The sequence below is a fragment of the Carcharodon carcharias genome, chromosome 3 (genome assembly GCF_017639515.1).
Source record: "Carcharodon carcharias isolate sCarCar2 chromosome 3, sCarCar2.pri, whole genome shotgun sequence".
NCBI classification, from domain to species: domain Eukaryota; kingdom Metazoa; phylum Chordata; class Chondrichthyes; order Lamniformes; family Lamnidae; genus Carcharodon; species Carcharodon carcharias.
Genome location: NC_054469.1, coordinates 67,300,999 through 67,324,035, shown reverse-complemented (window position 1 = coordinate 67,324,035; position 23,037 = coordinate 67,300,999). Strand labels below are relative to the sequence as shown.

Here is a 23,037-nt window from a genome sequence, read left to right as displayed (position 1 = left end):
CCCTATGCCCAAAAAAGGTTGTAAGTCTAAGCCCAGCAATTATAGATCAGTCAGTTTAATTAAGTGGTGGGGAAGCTTCAAGAGAAAATTATTCACGAAAGAATTAATAGTCACATGGAAAAATGTGGGTTGATTAGGAAGAGCCAGCATGGATTTATAATGGGGAAATCATGTGTAACTAACTTGCTGGAGCTTTTTAAAGAGGTAACAGAGAGGGTTAATGAGGTTAAGGCTATTGATATGATGTATATCGACTTTAAAAAGGCATTCGATACAGTGCCACACAGCAGACTTGTGAGAAAAGCTAAGGGACAGTAGCAACATGGATACAAAATTGGCTGAGTAATATGAAACAGAGGGTCAATGGATACTTTTTGGACTGGAGGAAGGATTGTAGAGGAGTTCCCCAGGGGTCGTATTGGTATCCTTGCTTATCCTGATATATATTAATGATCTTGATCTTGCTATGCAGGGGACAATTTCAAAGTTTGTGGATGATACAAAACTTGGAAACATTGCAAACTGTGAGGAGGACAGTATAGAACTTCAAAAGGACACAAACAAGTTGGTGGAGAGGGAGTGAGCAGATAGGTGGCAGATGAAGTCCAATGCGGAGAAGTGTGAGGTGATTTGTTTCGGAGGAAGAACATGGAGAGACAATATAAAATAAGGAATACAATCCTTAACGGTGTGCAGGAGCAGAGAGACCTGGGTGTATATGTGCATTGATCACTGAAGGTGGCAGGACAGGCAGGGAGAGCAGTTAATAAAACATACAGTATCCTGGGCTTTATTAATAGGGGCATAGAGTACAAGAGCAGGGAGGCTATGCTGAGTTTATATGAGACACTAGTTAGACCTCACCTGGAGTATTGTGTACAATTCTGGGCGCCACACTATAGGAGGGATGTGATTGCATTGGAGAGAGTGCAGAAGAGGTTTACAAGAATGGTTCCAGGGATGAGAAAGTTGAGTTATGAAGATAGATTGGAGAGATTGGGACTGTTCTCCTTGGAGAGGAGAAGGCTAAGAGAAGATTTGATAGAGGTGTTCAGAATCATGGGGTGGGGGCTGGATAGAGTAGATAGTGAGAAACTGTTCCTGCTTGTCAAAGGATCGAGAACAAGAGGGCACAGATTTAAAGTGATTTGCAAAAGAAGCAAATGCGATGTGAGAAAAAACCTTTTCGCACAGCAAGTGGTTCGCGTCTGGAATGTAGTGCCTGGAAGTGCGGTGGAGGCAGGTTCAATCGAGGCATTCAACAGGGCATTAGATGATTATTTGATTAGAAACAGTGTGTGAGGGTACGGGGAAAAAGCAGGTGAATTAAGTTACGATGCTGATTTGGAGAGCTGTTGCAGACACAATGGGCCGAATAGCCTCCTTTGGCGTTGTAACAATTCTGTGATTCTGTTGTGGACTAATAACAATTTAGTTCCATAACAATATTTTTTTACAATAGTGTAGAGTTTAGATGCTTGTATATAGTTTGGTGTGATGTTATGTCGTAACAATTGCCTTTTGTAGTTTGGTTTGTTCAACAAGAAAGCTGTCACTGCTGCTCCTTTCTTCCAAACCCCCTTTTGGAATAACTTTACAGTTTACAACTACACAATGTATGAAGACGCTTTGAGGCCCAATTCATTGGGCTAAGTTTTGAGCTTATTTATAATTTGGACAGTTTTCATGAACACTGGATTGTGTTTTATTTCAATTAATTCTGGTGTAAATCAATAAGAGCAGATCATCTGTATATGCTGGATAGATTCATTACCAGTCATAAGGTTTTATTAGGGCTTGGTCCATGATGTGTGGAGAAGACTCACTTGGAGATACATTCTCAATAAATAATTTATCTTTATAACCTAACCAAACTGTTGAATCCTTCAGATCTTCATTAATTGGTTAAATAATCATTTCAAAGTTGAGAAAAAAGAATGTTTTTAAAAACCTAAAAGGAGTGCCATATATTTGAAATAACTTGTTTATCAGTTGTGGGTGTTCTAACTTCACACATTGCTTCAAAATAAGAAGGTTTGTTAAATCTCAGTGATCATTTATTATGGTGCATTTTATAATTCTGCTTATTTTTGATGTACTTTTGTAGTTTTAAGTAGTGGTGATACAATGATGTAGTTAAGTGTTTTGTGAAACCACAGCCATTAAGTGATAAGCCACATGACAATTGTTTTCATCTGAGCAGTTTTTTTTAAGCATGATGTTGAAACCTCTAACCAGAGACAAATGAGCTTGTTATTTAATGCAAGGTTTTGTTTGATTCTGTATTTTATATGTGTATTGGAAATGACTACAAGAGGCACATAGTTTAAAACACAGCGGCCAAGAAATTCGAGTACCTGTTTTTAGACTCAGCATTGGTGAAGATGCCCTGCCTGAAACTGGCATTCAACCCATTGCTGATGCAAACCAGGGGCCCAACACCTGTTTTCGGGACTTCTTGTGATGATGGTTATATCAGCAACTGATCTCACTTGTGTCACACATACGGTGGTCCTGTTGAGGCATGCAACAACCAAACTAGCATTTTGTAAAGAGATCACTGGAGGCTACTATCCAAAAGTTAATTTAAAAGTTTTTTTTTAACCTGCCTGCATGTGGAATTAGATGGAACGGGCCATGTTTGCCCTCCTCATTGTTTCTTTCTCCCAAGTCTTCCACCCAGACTCCCCATATGCCTGCAGCCAGCATCACAATTTGCCACGATCCTTCTGTTGGCTTAATTCTGCTGGCAAAGTCATTGCATTCCATAAAGTTCTTGACACTATAACTATTTGCTTTTGACATGCTATTTCCCAGCAAGACAATAGTCAGCAATATGGAATCTTGCACAGGAGTTTCATACATAGGAACATAGGACTTAGGAGCAGGAGTAGGCCACTCGGCCCTTCAAGCCTGCTCTGCAATTCGATAGGATCATGGCTGATCTGATTGTGGTCCCAGCTCCACTTTCCTGCCTGCTCCACATAACCTTTGACACTTATGTCTATCAAAAAACTATCTAACTCAGCCTTGAAGTAATTCTAATCAAACCATTCTGACCCAACCTCTTCTGCCTTCTGGAGAACTTCACAGACTAATGACCCCCTGAGAGAAATAAGTTCCCTCATCTCTGTCTTAAAAGGGAGACCTCTTACTTTTAAATTGTATCCCCTAGTTCTTGTCTCCTCCACATGAAGAAACATCCTCCTGGTATCCACCCTATCAAATCTCTTGAGGATCTTCCACCTCTCATTCTTCTAAGCTCCAAAGGCCCGAACTGTTTAACCTTTTCTCATAAGATAAGCCCATCATCTGAGAAATGAGTCAAGTGTACCTATCCCAATCTGCTTCCAGCGCAACTATATCCTTTTTCAAATAAGGAATCCAAACTATACACAATACTCCAGATGTGGCTGCAGTAAAATTTCCCTACTTTTATATTCCATGCCCCTTACAATAAACACCAACATTCTATTTGTCTTCCTAATCACTTGCTGTGCCTGTATACTAACTTTTTATCTTTTTGTGACTCATACTTCAAGTTTATGGAGGATGGAATGTGGGCGGTTGGTCAGAAGTTTGTTGGAATAGTCAAGTAGTCAAGTGTTGAGCTAACAATGGCACAGATAAAGGTTTCTGCAGGAGATGAGCCGAGGCAAGGTGGATTCGGGTGATCGAGCCATAGAATGGAACCATAGAAAAGTTATAGTGCAGAAAGAGGTCCGTCTGCCGTGGCCAAAAAGAGAAAAAAGAAACTAGCCACTCATTTTAATCCCATTTTCAACAGATGGTCATAGCCTTGCAGGCTACAGCACTTCAGATGCAGATCCAGGTACCTTTTAAATGAGTTAAGCGTTTCTGCCTCAACCACCAACTTCACCAGTGAATTCCAGATGCCCACCACCCTCTGGGTGAAAATGTTTTTTTTCCCTCATGTTTCCTCTAATCCTTCTACCAATCACCTGAAATCCTAGTAATTAACTCCTCAGCTAGGAGAAACAAGTCTTTCCTGTACACCTCAATTAGGACACCCCTTAGTCCCCTCTGTTCTAAGGAAAACAACCCTAACCCATCCAATCTCTCCTTATTGCTGCAATTTTCAAGCCCTGGCAGCATTCTTGTAAATCTCTGCACTCTCTCCAAAGCAACAATGTCCTTCCTATAATGTGGTGACCAAAACTGTACACAAAATTTCAGCTGTGGCCTAACAAGTGTTTTATACAGTTCCATCATTACATCCCTGCTTTTGTATTCAATACCTTGCCCAATAAAGGAAAGCATTCCATAAGCTTTCTTGACTACCTTGTCCATCCGTCCTGCCACCTTCAAGGACTTATGGACATGCAGCCCAAGGTTCCTCACTTCCTCAACCACTCTGAATAACTTCTCATTTATTCAGTATTTCCTTTCTTTGTTTACCCTCCCCAAATGCGTTATCTCACACTTTTCTGGATTGAATTCCATTTGCCACTTCTCCGCCCACTCAACCAAACCATCGATATCATTCTGGAGTCAACAGCTATCCTCTTCACTATCAACTACACGGCCAATTTTTGTGCCATCTACAAATTTCCCAATCATGCCTCCCACATTTAAGTCTAAAGCATTAATATATACACCAAACAGCAAGGATCCCAACACTGAGTCCTGTGAAATACTATTGGAAACCATTTTCCATTCGTAAAAACATCCATCGACCATTACCCTTTGTTTCCTCTCACTGAACCAATTTTGGATCCAACCTGCTACCTTCCCCTGTATCCCATGAGATCTCACTTTCCTGACCAGTCTGCATTTGGGATGTTGTCAGATGCCTTACTGAAATCCATGTAGGCAACATCCACTGCACTTCCCTCATCAATCCTCCTTGTTACTTCCCCCAAAAAATTTATTAAATTAGTAAGACACAATTTTCCCCTAACAAAGCCATGTTAACTATCCCTAATCAATCTGTGCCTTTCTAAGTGACAGTTTATCCTGTCTCTCAGAATTGTTTCCAATAATTTGCCCACCACTGAAGTCAGACTAACAGCCTATAATTTTCTGGCCTATCCCTCACACCTTTTTAAAATAATAGTACAACTCTCGCAGACCTCCAATCCTCTGGGACCTCACCTGTATCTAGGGAGGATTGGAAAATAATCCTCAGAGCATCTGCTATTTCCTCCCTGGCTTCCTTCAACAGTCTGGGATACAATCCATCTGGCCCTGGTGATTTATCCACCTTCAAGGATACCAGTCCCTCGATTACTTCCTCTCTCACTATGTTAGTTGTATCTAATATTTTACTCCTCCTCTTTACCTAGAATGTCTGTATCATCCATCTCCTTAGTGAAGACAGAGACAAAGTACTCATTGAGAACCCTGCCCACATCTTCTGCATCAACCCACAAGTTACCATGTACATCTCTGATAGGCTCTACCTTTTCCTTAGTTATTCTCTTGCTCCTAATGTGCTGGTAAAAAATCATAGGATTTTCTTTGATTTTACCTGCCAATATTTTTTCGTACCCTCTCTTTGTTTACCTAATTTCCACTGTTGCTTCACCCTGTACTTTCTATACTCCTCTAGACTTTCTACAGTATTAAGTCTTTTGCGACTGTCATAAACTTTTTTTTTCTGCTTTATCTTGGCCTGTATGCTTCTGGATAACCAGGGGGCTCTATATTTGACAGTACCATCCTTTTTCTTTGTGGGGACATGTCTACACTGTCCCTGTAGAATCTTGCCTTTGGTGTTGTGAATTTGAAAATAAGCAGTCTTAGTGATGGTCCAGATATGTGGTTAGTAGCTCGTCTCAAGTTCAGATATGGCATCAAGGTTGTGAATAGCCTGATTTAATCTCATTTGCTAGGAAGATGGATTTGCAATGCTGAGTGAAGACAATGGCTTTGGTCTTCCCAATATATAATTGGAGGAACTTTCTGGTCATCCAGTATTAGATGCCCATCAAGTATTCTGATAAATTTGAGACAGTACAGGAGCTAAGAGAGCTGTTAGTGAGGTAGAGCTGGATGCCATCAGCGTACAATAATGTCACTGAGAGGCAGTACGTATTTGAGAAATAGGAGGAGCCAAGGAGAAATCCTAGGGGTAGACCAGAGGTAATGGTGAGGGAGTAGAAAGAGAAGCCATTGCAGATGATTCTCTGGCTATGATTAGAGAGCTAAGCAGGAAGCAGGTGGGTGCAGTCCCACACAGCTGTATGACAGTGGAGAAGCTTTGAAGAAGAACGGTGTGCTAAACCCTCACAAAGGCTGTAGATAGGTCAAGAAAATTGAGGAGGGATAATTTATTTCTGTCATAGTCGGATAAGATGTCATTTGTGATTTGTTTAGAGCTGTTTAGATGCTGTGATAGTGGTGGAAACCTGATTGGAGAGACCATGTCCAGTAGTACATTTCATAAAATGTATGTTTTTTAGCCCCAGAATGTAACATCTTCAAGGACCTTGTGCAACTTGAATTTTGCTGCCACTGTGAAAAGTGCACAATAATGTAGCATCATCTGGCAGTAGAATGGACTGCCTTGTGAGGTTGACAAACACTGGAAGAGTTGAGTATTGCTGAAAAAGAGGTATTTTTTGTCAAAGCTTTTCATCTTACACTCACCAGGACAATTCACAAGAAAATGCCAATGTCAGGGAAAACGATAAATCTATACTGTATAAGAAGAGAGGACTGACTGGTGGTAAGTGGACTCTGATTGATAGAGGCATTGCCATGGAGAATGAACTAGTTAATGGTGACTGAAAGCAAGTTGATTGTGATGAATGCAAGAGGAAAAGCTTCAGCAAAGAAAATCTCTTTTTCCAGAAATACTCAAGTTCTGTACTACCAAACGACAGGAAGATTGCTCATTCCATTTCTATTTGTAAAGCAAGAGGATTGTGATGTAGTCTTTAACTTAGATTATTCCAGTTTGCATGGGAAATGAAGTGATATAGTTAATGTTCCAACTATTGCTATTTTGATGAACTGTCCCAATTTATTGATCTATAGCATTCCTATAATGTAGTAGAAGACTGCCTCTTGCTTCCACACAGTTCTCCTGAGTTCATTTTCTTTGCTTAAAGTGATTAAAAGCAGTGCAGTATTTTACTAGTGAAAGTAAAGTTTGGTGTAATCTATTCTTTAAAAGACCTTTTACATAAATGTTTTACACTATCATGTATAATGTTTAAAATGCTACAGTTAATTTTATTATGTAAGTCAAATTTAACTTGAAGGGGCACAAAATAGCCCCATATTGTTGTTAGGTGAACTGTACATGGCTTGATGTAGCTTGGATTCTGTCATTTGTCAACATTGCAGTTTTCTGAGAAGATCCATAGTGATGTATGTGGCACATTCACTTGCATTTTGGTGAAGAAAGAAGCTCTTTGCTAAGCTTTGCTATGATCTCAGATCTCTTTTCTTCTTCTTCCATTTTCTTTGTGCCCACCAATGCTTTCTGCAGGTATTTAAACCCATGGTACAAAAGAGAATATAATGTAGCTAAGTGGGTAGAAGATGTGAATAAAAACACTGAAGGACCGTACTTTAGGTATTTCTAAAATCATTGTATTTTTTTTTATTTATTTATTGCCAGAGCTGTTGCAGCACATTATGACTGGACCTGCTGCCTTGTATTACAATACAAGCTACTGCAGGTGGAAGTGGCCCCTGTTCATTTGCTGCCTCTGATGACTGTCCAGGCTTCATGTGCAATTGCAGCTCCTATTTGCATCTAGTGCTGAGGTCCCCTATACAAAACTACTGTAGTGCATGCTTTCTCCAATACCACCATTATTAGCTTGTTTTTCCATTCCCAATAAAAATAACTCAATGGGCTGACACATGATTGCCACAGGCAAAAAGTGGTGTTTCGAACCAATCATACAGCACTTTAGTATCCACATTGTTCTACCCACTGCTCTGATAATGTCATTTTCACTGTACACAATATCCTGTTAAGACAATTACATCTGCAATAAAATTCTGCTCTTATGCTGCAATGATGTGCATAATGTGCCATCAGGCAATGCAACAGGAACATGGGTGAAGGGTGAGTGCAAAACTCTATTTACCAAACTCTAGTGGGTTTACATATTTTCACTGCAGCTTTTTAAACAAACATCCTTGACTTCAAACTGACGGTGAAATTATGCAAATACCAGCTACCTGCTGAGCTTGTTTTGAATCACTCTACTCTTCAGCTGACTTCTTGTAAATGCATTCAGTTTATTGTTAGTAACAATTATTTTAATTAAGGATTCATGTTTCTCCATGTTTATGCCATAGAATAGTTTTGTTCCTTTCTTTGTGTTCCTTAGTCTCATTGCTAGCCTGTAAAATCTCTGGATTGTGTCACATAGAAAAGCATCCCTTGGACCTCATCTAATGCTTCTGTGTTACGCTACATACAGCACAGTCTAAAGTGAGAGCACCTGCTGGAGAAACATTTTGATTGTGAATTTCACTTGTACATTTCTCAGTTTTTGCTGAGCGAGAACATGCAGAGCGTTAATGCAATAGCCCAAAGGCTTGTTAGATTCTTAGTACACATGAGGGTAGCGGTTGAATAAACCTTGAATTAACATTCCAGGTTTTTTTGTTGCAATGATAAAAGGGCGATATCATCACTACATACCCTGTTCACTCAGTTAAAAAGATGGGAGTTAATTATACACATTAATACAGAGAGCAACAGAACATATCCCCTTCTAATTTCATTTTTAAAAAGTACATTGTTCAGTATTTGTTGAGAATGAAGATAAATTTGTAAAGTCAATTTACATGAACAACTTTTAGGTCAGGTTAGGTGGAAACCATACGATGCCATTAGGAACTCACTAAACTTAATTTTTAACCTGTTTAATATTAGCAGAGTACTAATTAGAAGAGTTGCAAGTTCTTTACCATCAGAATTTAATTTGAATTCATTTGCCTGTGGAACTCAGTTCATTTGGAAGCATAATCACAAAGAAGTCAATCAGATCCAAACAATAGATACCAGAAGTGAAGGCAAAGTGGTGGTGCTTTAATCAAACCAGTGTGTCAAAGAATACTGTATGGTTCTAACTCCATGCTATTCTTCCATGCTATACACAATGCACTTTGCAGCAACTTTGATCTAGGGCAGTAAAGGAAGAGCAAAAATGTAGAGCAGGCAGTGACCTGATCTTTCTGCTGAATGCTCTGTAAAGCGCATGTTCCTTCTGATTACCCTTATCTAGCATAGGTTGCTTTAAGCCTATTCAAGCTCCTTTTTTTAGGACTACTTTTGCTCAGATGGGGAAAAAGACTGCAAAATGTTGCAATGATATCCTAAGTATAGGAAAGACTTCTTGGGTAAACAATTTGGCTGGGCGAGGGGGGGTGGGGCCCACTCACTAACATATAAAATGATGCGTGGTGATGTCGGGCATGTGTCCCAACATCACCGCGCGCCATTCAGATTTTTAGTTCAGCAGGCGCGCACCCAAGTCGGCTGCGCACCAGCCGAAATGTCAAAGGCCTATTGAGGCCATTTAAGTATCAATTAAACCAATAAACTAACCTACCCATCCAACCTTAAGGTTGGCGGGCAGGCAAAGAGCCCAGGCGGCCTTCGCATTTATCATGGAACCTCATCCATGGGCGGGATGTGGTTTCATGAAGGTATTTAAAGTTTTATAAAAAATTTTAATAACATTCATAGACATATCATGTGAAACTTTCACGTGAGGGGTCATGTCTTAAATTTTTTTTTTCTTCATTAAAACTTCCAGAACTTAAACTAATCTCCCTCAGGCAGCTCTATGCTTCAGGGAGATTTCTGCTCTCTTCATGCGCAAGCACGGAATAGCGCATTCCTGACTCAGGCAACCCCCCTCCCTGCCCGCATAGGGAGTGCTCAGCACCATAGTTGGCCCACCCACGTAAAATGGCAGCGCCCAGCCAATCGCGGGCAGTGATCGGCTGCACACCTGCCCACGCCTGCTCCCGCTCCCGCCCAAGCCCTCTGAATGGGAGAAAATTCTCCCCACTATAATAAATGTTGACCGAACCAATTTATACTATTGTGAGCCACTAATTATTTTACAACAAATATTTACACACCAGATCTCCTAGCTAGAAATGTATGGAGTAACTAGGGTACTTTGGCTGCTAAGTGGGCACTTATCTTGAACCAACCGACTGACAGGCCCAATTTTCCACCTCTTCGGTCCAACTACATAAATAAATCATATAACATGTGTAAATGGCTGGACTTGTCCATATACAAGGGGAGGCAATGTCATTGGACCAGTAATCCAGAGACCAGACTAACTCGCTGGGGACATGGGTTCAAATCCCACCATGGCAAGTGGTGGAATTTAAGTTCAATTAATAAATCTGGGTTTAAAAGCTAGTCTCAGTAACGGTTACCATGAAACCATTGTCAATTGTTGTAAAAACCCAGCTGGTTCACAAATGCCCCTTTAGGGAAGGAAATCTGCCATCTTTATCTGACCGAGCCTACATGTGACCCCAGACCCACAGCAATGATGTTGACTCTTAACTATCTCCTGAAATAGGCTAGCAAGCCATTCAGTTATATCAAACTGCTTAAGAAGCCGAAAAGGAATGAAACCAAATGGACCACCCAGCATTGACCTAGGCACTGGAAATGACAATGACAAATCCAGCCTTATCGACTTCCTTACCAACGTCTGGAGGCTTCTGCCAAAAGTGGGACAGTTGTCCCACAAACTAGTCAAGCAACAGCCTGACTAGTTCACGCTCATACCTTACAGACAATGTCCCAGACATCACCATCTCTGGGTATGTCCTGTCCCACCAGCCATACAGACCCAGCAGAGGTGTATACAGTCAGGAGGGAGTTGCTCTGGGAGATCTCAGATCGACTCCGCACCCCACGAAGTCTCATGGCATCAGTTCAAACATGGGCAAGGAAACCCTGCAGATTATGACCTACCACCACCACCCCCTTTCAGCTGATGAATCAATGCTCCTCCATGTTGAACACCAATAAGAAGAAGCAGCGAGGGTGCAAGGGCACAGAATGTACCCTGGGTAAAGGACTTCAATATCTGTCACCAAGAGTGGCTCGGTGACACCACTCCTAACCGAGCTGTCCGTGTCCTAAAGGACATAGCTGCTAGACTGCAACACCTGTCTGCAGCAGGTGTTGAGGGAAGCAACAAGAGGGAAAAACCTTCTTGAGCTCATCCTCACCAATCTGTCACAGATGCAACTGTCCATGACAGTACTGGTAGGAGTGACCACTGCGCAGTCCTTGTGGAGATGAATGCCTACTTTCACGTTGAGGATACCCTCCAAGGTGTTGTGTGGCACTACCACTGTACTAGATGGGATAGATTTCAAACAGATCTCGTAGCTCAAAACTGGGCAGTCATGAGGAACTGTGGGCCAACAGCAGCAGCAGAATGGTATCAAACCACATTCTGTAACTTCATGGCCCAGCATGTTCCCCACTCTACCATTACCATCAAGCTGGGGGATCAACCCTAGTTCAACAAAAAGTTCAGGAGGGCATTCCAGGAGCAGTACCAGGCATACCTAAAAATGAGGTGTCAAACAGCATAAGCAACATGTGATAGAACAGAGTTAAGCAATCCCACAACCAATGGATCTAAGGCCAACTAAGCTTTGCAGTCCCGCCACATCCAGTCATGAATGGTGGTGGAAAATTAAACAACTCACTGAAGGAGGAGACTCCACAAATATGCACAAAAGAGCTGAACCCAAGAGGAGAGGTGAGAGTGACTGCTCTTGACATCAAGGCTACATTTGACTGAGTGCAGTGTCAAGGAGCCCTAGAAAAACTGAAGTCAATGGGAATCAGGGGGAAAACTCTCCATTGGTTGGAGTCATACCTAGTACAAATTAAGATGGTTGTGGTTAAGACCATAAGAAGTAGGAGCAGAAGTGGGCCATTCAGCCCATCGAGTCTGTTCTGTCATTCAATGAGATCTGATGAGGCTGATCTGATAATCCTCAACTCCACATTCCTGCCCTTTCCCCATAACCCTTGATTCCCTTACTGATTAAAAATCTGTCTATCTCAGCCTTGAATATACAACGACCCAGCCTCTGCAGCCCTCTGTGGTAAAGAATTCTGCAGATTGACTACCCTCTGAGAGAAGAAATTCCTCCTCATCTCTGTATTAAATGGGCACCCCCTTACTCTGAGATTTTGCCATCTGGTCTAAGACTCTCCCTCAAGGGGAAACAACCTCTCAGCATCTACCCTGTCAAGCCCCCTGAGAATCTTATATGTTTCAATAAGGTCGCCTTTCATTCTTCTAAATTCCAATGAGTACAGGCCAAACCTACTCAACCTCTCGACAAAAGAAAATCCCTCCATTCCTAGGATCAACCTAGTGAACCTTCTCTGGACTGCCTACAATGCCAGTATGTTTTTCCTTAGGTGAGGGGACCAAAATTGTTCACAGTATTCTAGTTGTGGTCTAACTAGTGCCTTATGTAGTTTTAGCAAGACTTCCCTATTTTTATACTCCATTCCCTTTGAAACAAAGGGCCAACATTCCATTTGCCTTCCCTATTACTTGTTGAATGTGTACGTTAGCTTTCTGGGACTCATGAACAAGCACTCCCAAATCCCTCTGTGCTGCAGCCTTCTGCAGTCTTTCTCCATTTAAGTAATATTTAGCTCTATTCTTCCTGCCAAAGTGCATAACCTCACACTTTCCCACGTTATATTCCATCTGCCAAGTTTTTGCCCACTCACTTAACCTGTCTATACCCTCTGTAGAATCCTTGTGTCATCCTCACCACTTGCCTCCCCATCGATTTTTGTGTCATCTGCAAACTTGGCATTAGTACATTTGCTTCCCTCATCCAAGTCATTAATATATATTGTAAATAATTTATTGTTGGAGGTCAATCATCTCAGCTCCAGGACATCCTCAGAATAATGTCCTAGGCCCAACCATCTACAGCTGCTTCATCAATGACCTTCTCTCCAATATAAGGTCATAAGTGGGAATGTTCGTTGATGATTGCACAATCTTCAGCACCATTCAAGACTTTTCAGATAACAAAGCAGTCTGTGTCCTTATGCAGTAAGACCTGGACAATATTCAGGCTTGGGCTGATAAGTAGCAAGTAACATCTGCGCTGCATGAGTACCAGGCAATGACCATCTCCAACAAGAGAGAATCTAACCATCGCTGAATCCCCCACTGTTAACATCCTGAGGGTTACCATTGACCAGAAACTGAACTGGCCCAGCCATTTAAATACTGTAGCTGTCAGAGCAGGTCAGAGGATAAGAATTCTGTGGCGAGTAACTAACCTTCTGACTCCCCAAACCCTGCCCACCATTTCAAAAGCATAAGTAAGGAGCGTGATGGAAAACTCTCCGTTTGCCTGGATTAGTGCTCCAACAACACTCAAGAAGCTCAACACCATCCAGGATGAAACAGCCTGCTTGATTAGCACCCCACCCACCACCTTCAACACTCACTCCCTCCACCACTGACACACAATGGCAGCAGTGTGTAACATCTACATGTTGCACTGCAGCAACTCACTAAGGCTCCTTCAACAGAACCTTCCAAACCTGAGATCTCTGCCACTTAGAAAGACAAGGGGTGCAGATGCATGGGAACACCACCACCATCTGCAACTTCCCCTCCAAGTCACACACCATCCTGACTTGGAACTATATTGCTGTTAATTCACTGTCACTGCATCAAAACCCTGGAACTCCTTTGCTCGTAGCACTGTGGGTGTTCCCACAACACATGGACTACTATGGTTCCATAAATTGGCTCACCATCACCTTCTCAAGGGCAATTTGGGATGGACAATAAATGCAGGTCTAGCCAGGGATGTCTGCATCCCATGAACAAATAAATTTTAAAAAGCACTTAAACTTCTATGATGGGAGCATATGCACATAAAATTAATATGGAATCATCAAATGGCAACTGCAGCAAGTCAGAGATAGATAGTGTACCCAGATTACAAAGCAACATTTAGCTGCCCATATTCTGGACTTCCATCAGAATGTTACTGGAGGTACAATGGATTGTTAATGTAAGTACATTAACTCCCAACTGGCAGTAGTGAGCACCAGTATTAGGTATTGCTTGCGAATATTTTCAAAGCTACTTGAAAAATACAAGAAACAATAAAATGAAAAATAGAAATTTCCCCCAGTAGTCTTGACCGTTCTAACAGATCACATACAATTTGCCCCACAGTGGATCCTCATAACTTATTTAAGGTTATAAGCTAAAGGAGCAAAGTAAACATAGGTTACATCTTCAACAAAGGGATATGTAGAATTATGCATTTTAGTTCCTCCTCTTGAGTACAAGACTGGAATTGAAAGAAAAACTTCTAAAATGGACTTAAACTCCATTTTTAAAAATGCTATCCAGTTAAAGACGGAACAATCAGGCTCTGTCTTAGGCTCTGTAATAGCTAGGATTGTTACCTCCATCCCACTTGAATATTAATGCCATATTAATAAATCAGACAAATTAAGCTCACATATCAGGAAGTCTATTTCACAACTAGAAACCTACAAATTGCTTAGTCATGCACTTTGTCCATGTGCTGCATGTTAGATATTTAATTGTGTAAATACTGATACAGTGATGCATGTACTGTAACACACTGCTGATTGTGAGTCTCTGGATGACCACTAGCTGTCACAAGGAATGGCTGCCTAGTAACCCTGCTTCTACCCCAACCATTCACTATTTTACATTGAGGCCTGCTGTTACTTTCTTCAGTGTAAACAGTGCAGAGCTTTCAGGACCATGTATATATAAAAAAATCTCTTCAGTTAATTATACAGCAATTTGGGAAATAGTATTGTCAAATATTTAATATTTATAAATGACCGAAACTGCACAACACTGCTGCAAACTAAATCAAATTATTTTGCTGAATGTCTAAAATGGAAACTGTTGCTTCCAATGTACTAAACTTGATCCTAGATATATTTCAGTGGCAGGAGAGTATATTTCTAACACTAGTTCTTTTTTCAGGTGGAAAGCTATACTAGCCCACATTTTAGTAGCTTGTAGCACTTATAACTGACTACAGATACCAGTGTAAAATGGCCTCAATCTACCAATTAACAGTTAATGGTTGGTGTGGCTCCAGTTCCTCACCAGGTTGTAGTCTGATGCCTTTGGTCCTTGCAGTGCTGAAAAGTTCCTGCACCTTTTACTCATTGCTGTGTTGAATAAATGCAATTAAAAGCTAATTGCACCAATGACTGAGGTGCAGAATGACAGCAGCATCTCACTGCTGTCCCCTGGTGACACATGGCTCACATTAGGTGCTGACTATGGCACTCCAGTGCAGCTTGTACAGGATCATGCTGCTAAATGTGGTGTTACAACCAGACAACACCGAAGAGCCTAGGACAAGAGTGTGCTTGTTCATTTTTTGACATTCCAGCTGCTCTCATATGTGAACAGCAGAAAGAATTCTTGAGATTTTTTGTCTGGTTTAGTCAGTCTTAAAGAGGGTAGAATTAGAGGATGTATCCTGCACAGTTGATTAACCAGTTTTAATTACCCTGCATTTTAACAACTATTGATTTATATGTTTTGACTAAATTATACTACAAGCAATTGCATTATTTTAATAAAACAAATTCTCATTTCTTCCAATCCTAATAGCTATGTGGTTGCCGTTGGGCATAGCCATGGCAACACAGCTATCCCCTATATGACATAGAAACATAGAACATTTATGGCACAGAAGGAGGCCATTCTTTGTTAGGGAAGTTGGTGCCAGGCTGCAGTGGAGGAACAGGAATACAGACCTGCAGGACTCACACTGGTGGTGACAGAAAAATGGTGATCTGTCCAAAGAAAGAATTTACCTTTGTTCTTAAGTAAATTTCTTTCAATTTAAAAAAAAATTGAAATATAATTTTGAGGCATTGTTGTTATTATCTTTGTGTTATTCACGCTTGCAGAGGGATAATTCATTTTCATAACCAGCATTCTACCTAGTTGCACATATCACATCAACCAAGTTCAGTACAGGATTTGTACAGCCTGAGCTATCCATGTGATTGCTGTGAGATGAATTGGAAGCAGGGCCCACTTAAGAAATATCATCCAGAAGACTGCACCAGAAGAATAGCATTTTACCAGCTGCTCCAAGGAGGAAATAAAAGCCTGGTGTTGAGAGCTAATAATGCAACAACTAAGCAAAATTCTTGTAGTCATTCTGTGCCATAAGCTGAATCATCAACAAAAGGCTAACTCATTTCAACTCAGAATCTCTGTTATAAAGTGACCTAAAATTCACATTTAAGGAGACAGTTTTCCTTACAATAAACTTGCATTTATTAAAAACGTGGTCCAAGAGGGCAGCAGTGGTAGAGTTTGAATGCCACTCATAAACTAATGAGATCAAATCCCAGAGCTGTCAGTCACAGGGACAGTAGAAGGAATTTCATCCACTTAGAGCTGCTCAGCTAGATGTAGCACTGAGGTAAGACAAGACGTTCCATCTCCAAGAGGTGAGAAATATGGTCCTATCTTCTCTCACTTATAAATCCCATAGAGAAACTTCAATTTGAAAAATGTGCTCTTGGTATATATATTTATTGGCCGCCCTTTAATGGCCTCAGGCCACGAATTTGCAATCAGATATTGTGGGTCTGGAGTTACAGATAGGTGCAACAGGATCCCTTTCCTGAATAACCCAGTAACATGTCCATTTTCTGGGGTCAGCCAGCAAATTAGCATTTTTATTGAAGTCACTTTCATAACCTGCAGTGGTGGAATTTGAGCTCCTTGGGTCTGAATTTTACCCCTGCCTTCCCAGCAAGTTATCTTTAACTATGCAGATGTGGCTCCGATGTCATAATCGGGCTACAACTGCAATAATCCAAGACCTACTTGATAGGGTCAGCACGCCATCCCTGCGAATCCAGCCTGCAGACCAGAGGAGCTAGGGCCGGAAACGTGAATTCACATATTCATTTTTTACAGCTCCTCTGAGCTGTGCAAGGAGACAGAGCTTTACCTGCCTCCCCCTTCCTCTGACCACAGGGACATTCCAACCCGCTCCCAAACACTTCCCTGTGTACCAGGAACCATTGCCTTCTGTCCTCCTGCCAGGCAGAATCCCTACTCCAACTTGCTGACCAGCTAATCAACCAGCTGCTTTAAACCACCGCCTGATCCCTATCCGCCTGCACGACTCCTGCTGGGAGTTTAAAATTGACCCTTTAATGTCTTTGTTAGCTAGCTACTGTACTTCCAGCACCATTTCTGTGAAAACTACTAGACCCATATGTAATTGTGGCTTGCTATTTGGAGACTGGATCTGCTTGTCGCCTTTGTGGAGAAAATAAGAGGGGGAGCATTATATTTTTTAAAAATCGATATAGTTTACGTAACAAACTAAAATTCATAATTCCCGAGAAGATGAAGTAGATTTTTGTCCTCTCTTCCTGGTTGGAGTAGATCGCCCATCCCTTGTAGAACCACTTATATTGCATTGATTTCAGGTGGTGAAGATCCACAAATCTCTTTTTTTTATCTCCACCTTGCTAATCTTCCAAATTCCATTTCTTAAAAGACAGGCAGCCTTGGTCCCAAGCTTCTGCCAGAGACTCCTAGCTGCCTGCAGGCAAGTCGGTGGGCAGAATTTTAACTGCCAAGGAAAGGCAGGCTTGGGTGCGGAGTTTTATCCCCGAAAAGTGGTGTTGGGATCAGGAACCAGACATGATTCCACCCACTTCTGGGTTTGACCTGGGTGGGTTTGCAGACCAGCAAGGAAACCCTGTGCAGCTGTCAGGAAAGTCATCATGATATACAACAGGTAATTAACTTTGAACTTATCCCAGCATTCTGGCTTTTAACAACCAGCACACAGGTTTCCCAAGCTCTCTGCATCTTGCCAGGGTCAACATGGCTAGAGCAACAGTGAAGAGTGCTTTGTTCAGTGAAACTGACAGGCTGGAAAACCTACAAACAGTGAAACGTTATAGCTGCAGCCATGCCTTAGGTGAGAGACAAGTGAGGACAGCACTTGTTCTGAGAGGGTATTTTCACTGCTTTACAGGTGATTTCTGACATCTTGGAAGTCAATTCATCTGTCTTGGACTTACTTAGCTTGATCTATACTTGCCTTCTGTCAGCCATCACTGTGGTACAGGAGTAGATTGTGCAGCTTCACTTCCCACCTCTGGTGCAGAAAGAGAGGAGCAGCACCACCAATACCAAGAGCGGCAGGAACAACAGCAACAGCAACTGCCTTCTCCCAAGATATATGCCACTCCGCAGGGCAGAGGGGATGGACACAGAGATCCAGCTTGAAGGAGACAAGCCTCCTAACAGGGTCTCCAGTCCAAGGATTAGCCCCCTCAAAATGTGAGTGCCAGTGCCTTCAAAACTCACTGGGAAGTCACAGTGTGGGGGATGGCACCTGAAAGTGGTATGTCGCACACCTTTCCTGACTTCATGGGGCCCTTGAACCTCTCAGTGCAAAACCTCCAGATTGAAGGGACCACCCTCCCTTCACTTCCTTGACCACTTTTATCTACAATTATTTGGTTGGAGAAGCTGGCCCCTTCCTCCCATTCTTGGCAAATATCACCTCACTTCAGCCTCTCAGATTCTGCAGCAAGACTTCCAGGTAGGAATCTGAGATCCTGGGGTGCAGCCTTCCCAAGTTTCTTTTCTATTCCTGTGACTGCTTGAGCCATAGGAAGCAACATACAGTTCAGCTATTTTGAAGCCCGCTGGGATCCCTTTAACTAGAAATCCTTCCCTTGACAGGCTCGGCACATCATCGTGCCCTCCCTCTTTGATTAGTTGGGAAACCTGGACTTGAATCTTCTGGTCGGTGTGTGAGGGCAGGCCCCACTCACCCACGCGTAAAATGACATGCGTGCGTCCCAACATCACTGCGCATTATTCCGATCTTCAGTTCGGCAGGCGTGCACCAGAGTTGGCTGCGCACCTGCCGAACTGTCAAAGGCCTATTAAGGCCATTTAACAACTAATTAAACTAATTGTCTGGGCGGCCCGTCCAACCTTAAGGTTGGCGAGCAGGCAAAGAGCCCAGGCGGCCTTCACATTTCTCATGAAATCTCATCCACAGGCGGGATAAGGTTTCATGAAGGGTTTATAAATCAAATAAATTTTTTTATTAAAAGTCATTGACATGTCCCAGCTCATGTCACTGTCACTGTCACATGAAGGGACATGTCTGAATAACTTTTTCTGTTCTTTTTTTGAAGTTTCATAATGAAAATAATCTCCCTGAGTCAGCTCTGTGCCTTAGGGAGATTTCTGTTCTCTTTCACGCACATGCACCAACTCCCCCTCCTCCCCCCGCCCGCACAGGGAGCACTGAGCGCATCATGCTGGGCAGGACTTAATTCTCCCCCTAGAAATGGGTTGCTAATGCAGTGGATAATTAAAGAACCGTGGCACATCACACTTCAACAGCAAATGGATTCCCAACCCATTACCAACCTCCCCGCTGCATGTAGGTCAGCTTTGTTAAGATTCCACCCAGTGGATCCATAAGAGTGTCCTAGATATGATAATTTACCTCTCTTTCCTCCATCCCTCCACTCTCCCCACCCCACCACTTCACCAAAGATGTACTGGTCTACTCTTGGCATATCCCCAAAACAAACTAGGGATTCAGCACTCACCAGTAGCACATTGCTGTTCAATGGCATTCCAAAAAACGGACATGTAGGAAAAAAGCAGCTTTTAATGTGTTGCTGTGATTTTGTGTTTATTCAGTGCACCATAAACTGCAACTTGCATTTATATAACACTTCCAACGTAGAAAATGTCTCAAAGTGCTTCACAGAGGCATATGGAAAAAATACCAAAGCTGAGCCAAATAATGCAACATTGAGAAGAGTGTTCAAAAACTTTGTCAAAGAGTGTTCTTTTAGGAGGGACGTTAAAGCACCAAAGAGGCAGAGTGGTTAAGGGAGGGAATTCCAAAGTGCTGGGTGTAGGCAGCTCAATTCATAGCATCAAAAGAATAGAGGGAGCTCAGCATCATTCTAAATGTGATTTATGTTGAAAAGACTTAAACAGTTTAAATTTTTGAAATAACATTTGAATAAAGCCTGGGCTAATAACGAGGCATACAGCCTTGCTTTTGTAATTTTCACACCATTGCCAGATTTTCTTCATCAGCTACTTCCAGGTTAAGTAATAGCTTTCAAGCAATTAAATAATGAGCATAATGCTACCAATGCTGCTTATTTTGAGTTCTGTTGGATACTTTTATGGAATCACAAATTTATTTTGCAGTTCCAGCTTTTCTTTTGCATTCATTCCTTCGTCTTGACTTGAACCCATGCCTGCAATGGTTGTGTCTGCAATGTTTGCTGCTTGCTTGATTCACTTATCAGGAGACAGAATTTCTTGTTTTCAGTCTTACCTTAGAAATAACTCAGATTGGTCTTTGCCAGATGCATGTAAGCAAAATGATCTTGATTTTTTTCTCCTTCCTTGCATTACCTAATATGAATGTAAAATGTTTAGCAACCAGCCAGCAGTATGATGTACCAGCCTGGTCTGTAATGATTTAATACAAGTTTTTCCTTTCTCTTATAAACTGTGCCACAAAACATTCCCTGACTGAGGCAATTTATTCCTAAGCCTATGCTGATTTGGCTCTGCATCACCACCAGATATGAGGGAGTTGCTGGCTTGATTTGCCCTTCCTGCAGGAAGCATCTTGTCTCCACTTGATAACTTCCTGGCAGGCCAGCCAAGATCAGCAAATCAGCAGCACCAAACCCCATACCCTTCCACACCATTGTACAGTACCAATGCACAAGGATAACAGAATGCATTGTCACCAGGTTGTCTTGAAATTCCACTTTTTAATCACATAATCATTGCCTAACGAGCACAAAAATCAAGAAGAAAAACATTGCCTTGCAAATTATTTTGGATGGCTTTAACGATACCATACCAGCACTGATACAGATTTAGCACTCTGGCTGTCAATCACTCTAAAATGTCATAGGCTGTGTTGATTTTTGGTTTCTCATCTTAGGACTTTGTCTCCTTCCAAGTCACATTCTTCATCCAATGGGTCCATTGCTTCTAGTAGGAAATGCCCATACCCAATGCCACCTCTTCCGGATGAAGAGGCAAAAGTTGGTCGACAAAGTGCACGGGTGAGTAAGATTGTGAAGAGGTGTAAAGGTGCAATCAGTTTCTGTCAATGAGATTTGTATAGCCTTGGTTACGATGGATACATAAATAATTTATTTGGTCTTGGCTGATTAGTTGGAGCAGCGAATTGGCATGACATATCACAATGAACACCACAAATATCTGCAATCAACACCATTTATTGCCTGAGTGCCATTGTTTTGTACAAATATTCCCAGAAAGAGTAACATGCTCATCTCTGAACAGATATGAGTAATAATAAATCACTTCCTACAACAAGTTAATTACACTAACCATCAGTGAGGCTATATTTGTTGTATTGCAAACTATAAAACAAACGAATGTGAATTTGGGGGTTGCCAATCCATGACTTATGCAATGATTTTGCTACAGGGCAGGATGAAGAGACTGGCCTCAAGCCTATCTCAGCTGGAATGGGGAGATTGAACCCTATGCTGGTGGCATTATTCTGAATCAAGCTAACTGGCACCCTACCCCCACCCCCACCCCCACTGAATTGAATTTGTTTGAAAATAAACATCGTAATTTATATTTATATTAAACCTCTGACTCTTACCTTTAAAAAAACACATTCTGTCTTGCAACATCCAGTACTAATTCTTCTGGTGCATGCATAAGTGAAGAAAACCAGAGGTAAGAAATGAGTAAAATTAACTTCCTGAAATGTTTTTATTCAGACAAAAAGGTGGCAAAACATTTCACCTTCCAAAAGCATCATGTTTGGGTTAGTAAATGGCTATTCTTTTATGAATTGTTTATGGAAGAATATGAAAATAAACTACATCAGAATTCATAATCCTTCTGTCAACATCTCAAACGATATAAAAATACTCAAACTGAAATGGCAACCAGAAGCAACATCAGTAACAGTATTGATTTCTGCTGTTATGCTTTATAATTGGTATGATCAAGGCACATTAAGCAATGCCATTGTTCCAGTTGTTCCAGCTGCATTGGTCGCAAACTGAGGTGTTCCACTTTTCTCTGGAGTGCCAAGTGTACTTGCACAACTACACACATGTGTAAAATTCAGATAGATAGATGATAATGTGTATCCTTTTCATCTTTAAATCATATTACAATTTCCAAATATAATCTGTTTTTGCAGGTTATTGAAATACTTCTGTAATTTTAGTCACTATGTATCCAACTTGAAGACATAAGCTTAAAATAAAAAACAGAATTTGAGATCAGCGAAGCTTATTATCCGGGTTTCTGAATAGTAACATTACCTTTGTTGGCCTGTTAAGCATTGTGATATTGAAAGATTTGAAATGCTATTGAATTGGGAGCTGGAAAGGATAGAATTCATGCAAATGAAATAGAATTTGTGTAAATAAGTAAGTGTTGCCTTTTTGTTAAAAGATGAATAGTTTTTGCTAATATATATTTCTGTTTCTTCCACAGCTTTGGGAGACCTCCATTTAGACTTCTATTCAGTGGATCTGAGCAACTAAAGATTTCCATTTTCTTCCACTTTTATAAATGGCAGCCTTATGTCAATGTCTTTTAATTAACAGCTCTCTGGAGCATCAGTGAGGCTTTTGGAAGTTAGGAGTTGAAAGTACATACTCTGCTATCTTCAGAGAAAGGCCAGGGCTACTAAACAGAAAATACTGAATAGACTCTGATTCATCGCTAATAAACAATTGACATTCTGTGATGAAGACTCAGCGTTCTTGTGCAAAATACAGCACTGACACAATGATCTGAGGATGAGAACTCATCCGGAAATGAACAATAAAAAAAAACTTGCCATTCATTCTCATCTGTTATGGTGCTTAGACCTGTGGAAGAAGATTGAGAGAAACCATTTTTCAGCAAGGTTCAGTTGAATGCCCCTATGCACACGTTC

At 41.4% G+C, this 23,037-nt stretch overlaps 1 protein-coding gene across 1 annotated transcript in view; it reads left to right on the top strand.

Annotated features, from left to right (window-relative positions):
* Positions 1-22,610, top strand: part of adam22 (ADAM metallopeptidase domain 22) — a 473,836-nt gene extending 451,226 nt beyond the window's left edge. The window contains exons 31-32 of the mRNA XM_041183951.1: positions 21,040-21,163; positions 22,590-22,610. Of these exons, the coding sequence (XP_041039885.1) occupies positions 21,040-21,163; positions 22,590-22,610 (145 nt within the window). The remainder of the gene's footprint in view (positions 1-21,039; positions 21,164-22,589) is intronic.
* The last annotated feature ends 427 nt before the right edge of the window (positions 22,611-23,037 follow it).